Below are 7,868 nucleotides of genomic sequence, written 5' to 3' on the forward strand. Positions count from 1 at the left end.
CTCCTATATTTTGTATCACGCTCCGCCTCTGTGCAGCACCATTCATCTGCTTTTCAAGTTCAGCCACGTGTTCCACCCAACAGAACAATCATGTCAGTCATTGACATGTTTGCTCCCTTTTCGAAAAATTGACATGTTTGCTCACCTGTTCCTCAAGTTCAGGCTACGGTTTTTCATCCCCTTTGTTAACTGATGAAAAGGTTGTAACGAATTCATCCAAATTTAGAACTCATCAACAACACCTTTTATAATCAAATAAGAAAATAAGACCACATACCTCCAGATTTGGAACTTAAAATGTTTCTTTTTCTCTGGCACAACACGCACGTAAGCTAAAGTGTCGTAATCCAAAAGAAGATACTGTGAACAATTACGTGCAATACACTGCCAAGAGGTGAAGAAATAACAGCCCCCATTTTCACATATGTTTTTTCACACATCACAACAGCTCCCATTTTCACAAATATTTTTTCACACATCACAGTAAAAACAAAATTCACCCATGTCACATACTCAGCTAGCAGAAAGGCAGGAAAAAAATTAATCAGTTAGCAGAAGGGCAGGAAAAAAAAGTACTCGGCTAGCAGAAAGGCGGAATTTGGAATCCATTTTCAATCTACAAGTTTCACATGTTACATTTATATACAAATCCAAAAGGTCCTTTCAACGTGACAGAAAATAACTGTACAGCCTAGAACCGTATATATACAAAGAAAGAGCACGTGGATCAATGTGTACTGCAAATATAACATCATAATCTCACGCCAGCGGAAGTTCTTCAATGCATTTGACACCTCCTGGACAAAAAGGTTGGAGGGAAGGACTAATGCTCCAACTTCCATGCAAAATAATCTTATCATTCGATCGTGAAATGATGATCCCCATGAGAAAAGTTAGTTCTTGATGGACCTCTGCTGTTGCCCGCTCAACTGAGCACTGCAGAGATGACTCCTCAAATTAGTTATGTACCTATGGATACGCTGCTGATTGAATGGTGAAAGGGAGAAGACTGGATTCAGTGGCAAAGCAGTTGCTTCCTGCAATATAAATGTGAGCAGGATGATTGCTTTTGAGTATAGCGCCATTGATCTGCTTTGGCATCCCAAAAGTTCCTTTGTCTGCAAAATAATTGTAGATAAAGTCAAAAGAAAACATCAACTATAATCGATACATGAATAACACATTAACAACGGATCAAAAGTGGAGTTCAGACAAGATGAGAAATAAGGCAACCCCACTGGTCCATTTACTCAGGTAAGATTTTTTTTTTGAAAAGGGGGGACTCCCCGGGCTCTGCATCAGAACGATGCATACGGCCATCTTATTAAACCAAATAAATAAGTTCCAACAAGGTCACAAAGTCTCCAACTGAAAAGTGAAAAAAGCTCACACAGAGCCAAAAAGGCCTAGAAACACAAACTAGCCAAATAAAGGACGCCACAACAGGTAAGATTATCATGTATAAATTGAAAAAATGGTGAAAAACAGTGCTCTTGTAGCAGGGGTAATGATTTATGTCTCGTATAGTTTCATAAATGCAGAATTGTGCTATTTGGACGGCCTCGCTGAAGCCACCAAACACCTAAAGAAAACTAGGAAAGTGTGGTTTTTGCTGAACCATTAAAATCATAATATTCCGAGATTGAAGAGAGAAGGGTGTGAAAGGTCTCTTTAGCTCCTGGAACTAAACTGAGCCCACCAGTTTGTCTGCCTGTGTAGTGCGCAGCCATGCTCAGTTCAGCTCCAATGTTCAATAGTTATTGCTTAGTGGCAACCTTGTGTTCTGGCAAGTCATCACAATATCACCTTGACTTAGAGCAAAGTGTTTCAGCAAATGATATCCAAGTACACTCCATGAAGTACTCTTCAATACACCATTATTTAGCAGCGACCATGTGTTTCAGGAGTGACCCGGAGTGTGTAAAGGAGCCTATTACACATGGCAAGTGTTTCAGCAAATGGCATCCAAGAACTGTGTGAAGGAGCCTATTACACATTTCATAAAACTAGATAGTAGGACAAGATGGCCCGGACTGCCACGCATGATCATTTCTGCTTGTATCATTGTTCATAAAAAAATATTTCTTTTTAAAATACAAAAATACTACGTTCTCATCCTTGTTTTGTACAGTAGTTTTCTACTAATAGGCTTATAACAAGAGAACCAACTGCCTGGACAACCAGTGGTAAATCCTGAGCATCAGTGTATTACTTCATTTGAACAATTTCCTGGTAAATATTAACTGAATTATGCATGTGATTGTGAATGAAAATCAGGTGTAACATCCATGATGTGCATAGAGAAATCAAATCTAAATCAGCCATCTAAGGGACTTAGATAGTGATACTTACAGCGCCACTTTTCCCATATACTAAAGCAGTTTGGAATATGATCTCCATTGCGTCTGGCATCTCAGTGTTATCTAGAAACAGAAAAAGGTTACGGTAAAAGCAAATATTATACTTGTGCAAGAAGATAAGTGGATGAATGTTCTAACCATTGTTCTCCCGCAACCTATGTGATATCTTCTCAGCACGGTCATATGCCTTGATGAACCCACTTTCAACCCAGTAACGAACAGAAGCCGGCCTAGTGAAATCCAATCCATGCGCTACATTCGGGGATAGACGCTGATCACTCTTAGGAAAGTAATTCTCGTGTGCAAATGTCGAAAAACTTCCATCATCTAAAGCATCCGGCAATAAGCTACATGCATTAAGCGCCTCTTTCCAGATAGCAAGTATCACAAGTTCAAGTGATAGTGCCTCCAGGTCCAGCCCTTTAAAAAGCTGTGTATAACACAGAAAAGCAAACATAGGTGAGGTTGAGATGAATTTGGGATTACTGTTTCCAAATTATCAAATAAATACCATAGCGAAGATCATCAAAAAGATATTTGAGACAGTGCGACAGAGACTTATGAAAAAAACTCCATGTAACAAAAACTGAGAAAAAAGAAGTGCCAGCCACACCATGGTTTGTTGAAAGGTCGTGAGTTTGACATTAAACAAAAACGCAGTAAGTCTAGACAAAATGAAAACATGCCTACAAGGGATATACAGAGTAGAGAAAGCATGGTGGTCCAATTAGAGGCAAACCAGTTGTACTAACACTAAATATCCTTATTAACGACACATTGAAATCTACACTGCTACATGTCCTCAAAAATCTATGCTGCTAGCTCAAATTACCCGCAGAAGTAAAAAAACAGTGACTGATCATGAAGAAAATCTAAAAAGCTAAGGAGTTCCAGTTTGAATACTGGACAGAATGAAGATGAACATGCTGTTCAGTGTTCAATAGACATGATACTAATTGCCACTGCAGCAGCAGTAGTACCTTCTCCTGAGCAAGTTCTGTGAGAATGACAATATACTGATTCAGTAGGTGAAGCCTTGTATAACAATCAAGTGGCCTCCCTCGCAGATTTTCCATAGTAGTTGACTCACGGGAAGCGGACAGTGGAGTACATCCATGGGATTTCAATCTATAGAGTGAGTCTCTGTTTTGACTCTGAACAGGCCCACTGATAGTGGATATATCATCACAGCGGGGTCTTGCACCTGTAACATCCTTCATTGGTTTCTCAAGTGAAGACAGCAACTCCATGGAAGTAGTGTTCGCCTGAACTAGTACATATTCTCGTTCAATCCACTCCCATGAATCAAATACTGCAAAATATACAAAATTAGTGCCTAAGCAGAGGATATAAAATACAAATTATACTTATAGACAGTGTCCGGCGTACCTTTTGAATCTACACTTTCAGACTTTACTTTGACGACAGCAGAAGAGACAGTCTGGCATGTATCCCTTAAATCAAGAGCATGATGGGATTCATCCACGATTTCACTGTTCCTGAAAAGGCATAATCAGCAAGATTCAACAATCGAGATAAATATGACGACACGACCAAGCCAAGTGCAAAATGGCATGCTTTTAACTATTCCAAAAACGTTCAGGAAATCTAGAAAAGATTGCAGGATTGCTGCATAAAGAGTAGTTATCCCCATTTATGAAAAGCTCATGATGAAGTCAGTCGCGCATTAAATTGTGATGCGCACCAGAACAATTCCAAATCTAATCTACATGCAGTTGCAAGGACAAAAAAAAGACGAGCAGAGCTTGCATATATGAGCTCACTCGTACAGAATTTGACCATTCCCCGTGGTTTTTGTACATTTCTTTTTGGGGTATACATGCAGCTTCTCATATGGGCACTTGGGCAGCAGGCGTCTGAGTTAAACTTACAGGACTTGATACAGAAAAAGTTCTAAAAGCAAAGTAGATTACTCAAAGCTACCCCATGGACTTGTGATTTTTAAACACTACCACCAGAGTAACAGGAATACCTTGCTGTTGCCAAAAAGTTGTGATTAAAGAATTCCTCAAAAGGCATTCTCTCCGCTGCAAAATTGAAAGCAATTTTCAATCTGATTCTGCGATGAATGGCTAGATTAAAGGGCCTAAAAGAAAGTTGAACAAAGATTACTGCAGTGAGTATTAATTATCATACGCCTTATTTCCAGACACAAAATGAAGTGAAAATGGCAGACCCACCTGGATCAAGGCATATGAGTCTTCTGCACAGGTCAATAAACTCAGGATGTAAATCAGCCTCTATATCTGGAGGGAAACTGAGGCCACTAGATGACAATACTTTTTCGCGCAGCTGTAATCCGTCAACAAAGCGCAAGCAGCAGTGTGTTAGGCTATATATGTGTATTGCGATTATGCGAGTACAACTAATGGTACAGTGTTACAAGCAAACCTCCACTCTATTCTCCCCAAGAAATGGTAGCTCCCCTGTTACTAGCTGGAAAAGAATGACTCCAACACTCCATAAATCTGCCTGCAAAGTTTTCAGGTAGACATTATTGCCTGGTTAATTTTAAGATCCGTGATTTAAAGCGGTTAATAAACATACCTTTGCATCATATTTATCCCCTCGCCAGATTTCTGGGGCCATATAATATGGAGAGCCACAAAAAGTGGCAGCCAAATTTTCATGCATCAGAGATCTGAAGCGAGAAAATAGTTTTCAGTTGTACACTTGCACTTATAAAAAAAACTCAATGAAACAGAAAGAGAACTCACAATGAGTACAGAATTCAGAACCAACATGCTTGGAGCAAATGTGAGTATTAATAAGACCAATAAACCATGCCGTTGTGGAAATAAAAACACTTGACAGCAGATAATGGTCTAAATATTTTGGTATTGGTCTGCATCTCCCCAGCAATTTCAATCTTTAGAGAACGGAAGATAGTCCTATAACTGCGACACTGAGAATAAACCTCTCACCTGGCAAACCCAAAATCGCCAATTTTCAATGTAATGGCGTCCCCGTCGGCTGATAGCAGAAGGTTCTGCGTGATTCACAGCTCAATCAGTACGGAGAAAATAATGCATCTCTGAAGATATTCGATAGAACAAGTAACCAGGCCAGATAAATAACTACACAAATTTTCCACATGAAATTTGTTATTGATGACTGAAGTTCAAATACAAGCATGAGTGAACAGCACAATTCTCCACGCAGTTTGGCATTTGATGGTAAACTGACATTGATTGCGGCTATAAATGTAAGCTTAGCTTTTGACCAATAATTTAAGTTCAGTTGATAATTATGGAAACCCTTTTACACGGGACCCTACTCTTAGTTTTGGCGCTTAGCGCAAAAAAAAAACATCACAAATTACCGATCTGGCCCAATTAGCGACAGATTCCAGCCAAAAATGCCAAAAAAGTTCACGCCCAGACCAACCGTAAACCCTAAGAAATCCAATAGAAAAGGGCGTAAGATCTAACCTGGGGTTTGAGGTCTCGGTGCACGATCCTCTGGCCCCTCAGCACCTTGAGCCCCTCGGCTGATGATCCAAAACACCAAACAGCAGTGGCGCATCAAAACATATACAGTCCCAGGATATACAGTAATAAAAAGGGGAAAGGGAACACTCGGCTCGATTGGGAACTCACCGAGCTGCCGGGCGAAGTCCCTGGCGGTGGCCTCCGGCAGCCGGTTGCGCGGCCCGCCGTGCGTTTGCCTGTAGGCCTCGAGGTCGCCCCCGTCGCAGTACTCCAGCACCAGGAACAGCTTCTCCCCCGTCTGCGGCGAAAACCGCGAGGCATTTTTACCACACTGAGTTCGATCGCGACTACAGTAGTAGCGCGGACGGCGGGGGCCGGAGATTTGGTGAAGGGGGGGACACCTACCTCGATGGTGTTGATGAGGCGCAGGATGTTGGGGTGGGAGAGGCTGCCGAGGATGCTCATCTCCTGGAGGATGCCGCGGCGGACGTGGTCGTCGACGCGGCGGCGGTCGATCTCCTTGACGGCGACGCGCGCGCCGGTGGGGGCGTGCACGGCGCGGAACACCTCCGCGAACGTCCCCTTCCCCACCATCTCCCCGAGCTCGTACTCCCCCACCACCCGCGGCGGCGCCGCCCTCTCCTCCTCCATGTCGCCTCCGCCGCGGCCGGGCCGAGTCGCCGTCGCCGGCCGGCGAGTTCGTATTGGGGGCGAGCGAGACGAGAGCGTGTACTGCTGCCGTGCCGGTGGTGGTTTGGATTACGGCACGGGGCCCGCGTGCTGGTGGTGGCCTCTCCCGATGGGGGAAAGGATATTTAGGGGCCGTGGCGGTCAATCTAGCTAGAGAGGCCCCACATGTCAGAGACCTCGTATAGGAAACGGTTTGCTCGATACGGCGGGCCGTGCCGTCAGTGGGTGCGGACGGCTTCTTTCTTTATGCTCGGGTGGGGGCCCACCCGTGGGAAAGCGGGGTATGGCCCGGCGTGTGCCTTTGCAAGCTTTTTAAAACGGTTTCCTCTGCGAGTGGGTGTCCTGTGGCACAAGCTGTTGCTTCATAGCATAGGCTACTAGTGCGGTGACGTGACAGGTGTCGTGTGATGGGACAAAATCACTGTTTTGACCCTTTAACAAAAAATTAGCACGATTTGACCTTAGTTTGTAAAAAAGTTAAAAATCTAACCCTTTTCCTATTGTATACACGTTGGCGTAGAAATATATAGGCTACTGCCATGATCAACGGCGATAGACTTTTGGTCAATCCTAGCTATCAAAAATGATGTGGCAAAGGCTCCTATACGCAGCCGCCTCCTCCCCTAAGAAAAGACTAGGATTTCTTTACCTTCCGCCATTGCCGGCGCCGGTCCATCTTATCTCCGATGGCCTTAGGATCATTGCGGCGCGACGGATCCCGGGCCTTGTTAGTGGGAGGGCTCTGTTTTCATATGCTCATTCGAGTTTGTCAAGTTTTGCGCCCTACTCAGAAAGACGAGATGGGGGCGGCTTTTTTGAGATGGAATAAGATTCTCCCCGCCTAGCCCCCATCCCAGTGGTGTGTCTAGCATCACCGGTGTGCGTATGGAGGTGTGTCTCTGGCGGATCTATCCTTGGTGGATTTGTTTGGATCTGGTCGTAGTTCGTCCGCGTTTGTGTGTTTTCAGGTTGGATCCTTTTGATCTACGCTACTCTTAATCGGGGCGATTGTTGTTCTGTTGCGTTGGTCCGGTGAGGGAGGGGCGATGACGACGGTGCGCCTTCGGCTTGCTTCAATGTTTGTAGTCATCGCTAGATGACCTGAGATCTGGATGTAATTTTTACTATTTCTGATGTCTGTTGTACTATCATAATTAAAGATGAATAGATCAGAAGTCTTCTAACAAAATGATGTGAAAAGTGGCTACCGCCATAGCCTTTGACAGTAGCACTTCTAAAGTATAATAAATCGAATGTCGTGACTAGTAGTACAGTTGAATGTTTACTCTTGAAAGTTGGCTAGTGCAAACAACTTTGCTTTTGGTTGGTCTCTATTTTTTTTGTTTTTTCCAATAAAAATGAAGAA

General features: G+C 43.5%; 1 protein-coding gene across 3 annotated transcripts; it reads right to left on the bottom strand.

Moving 5' to 3' along the window:
* Positions 1–581: 581 nt before the first annotated feature.
* Positions 582–6,611, bottom strand: LOC125511427 (serine/threonine-protein kinase ATG1a). Of its 3 annotated transcripts, none has more exons than XM_048676795.2 (13): positions 6,218–6,610; positions 5,981–6,110; positions 5,813–5,871; positions 5,306–5,370; positions 4,929–5,022; positions 4,773–4,853; positions 4,562–4,673; positions 4,354–4,408; positions 3,750–3,853; positions 3,341–3,672; positions 2,499–2,790; positions 2,353–2,423; positions 582–1,118 (listed from the first exon to the last, which is right to left on the bottom strand). In XM_048676795.2, the coding sequence occupies exons 1-13, from the start codon at positions 6,461–6,463 to the stop codon at positions 894–896; spliced, it is 1,866 nt and encodes a 621-aa protein (XP_048532752.1). In that variant the 5' UTR covers positions 6,464–6,610; the 3' UTR covers positions 582–893. The 3 variants fall into 3 exon arrangements, with proteins under 3 accessions (XP_048532752.1, XP_048532751.1, XP_048532753.1); XM_048676794.2 differs by having other exon boundaries at positions 3,750–3,859; XM_048676796.2 differs by lacking the exon at positions 582–1,118 and adding an exon at positions 1,700–1,930 and having other exon boundaries at positions 3,750–3,859; positions 6,218–6,611.
* Positions 6,612–7,868: the final 1,257 nt, after the last annotated feature.

Source organism: Triticum urartu, chromosome 5A (assembly GCF_056163025.1).
Source record: "Triticum urartu cultivar PI428250 chromosome 5A, HENAU_Tu73, whole genome shotgun sequence".
Taxonomy (NCBI): Eukaryota; Viridiplantae; Streptophyta; class Magnoliopsida; order Poales; family Poaceae; genus Triticum; species Triticum urartu.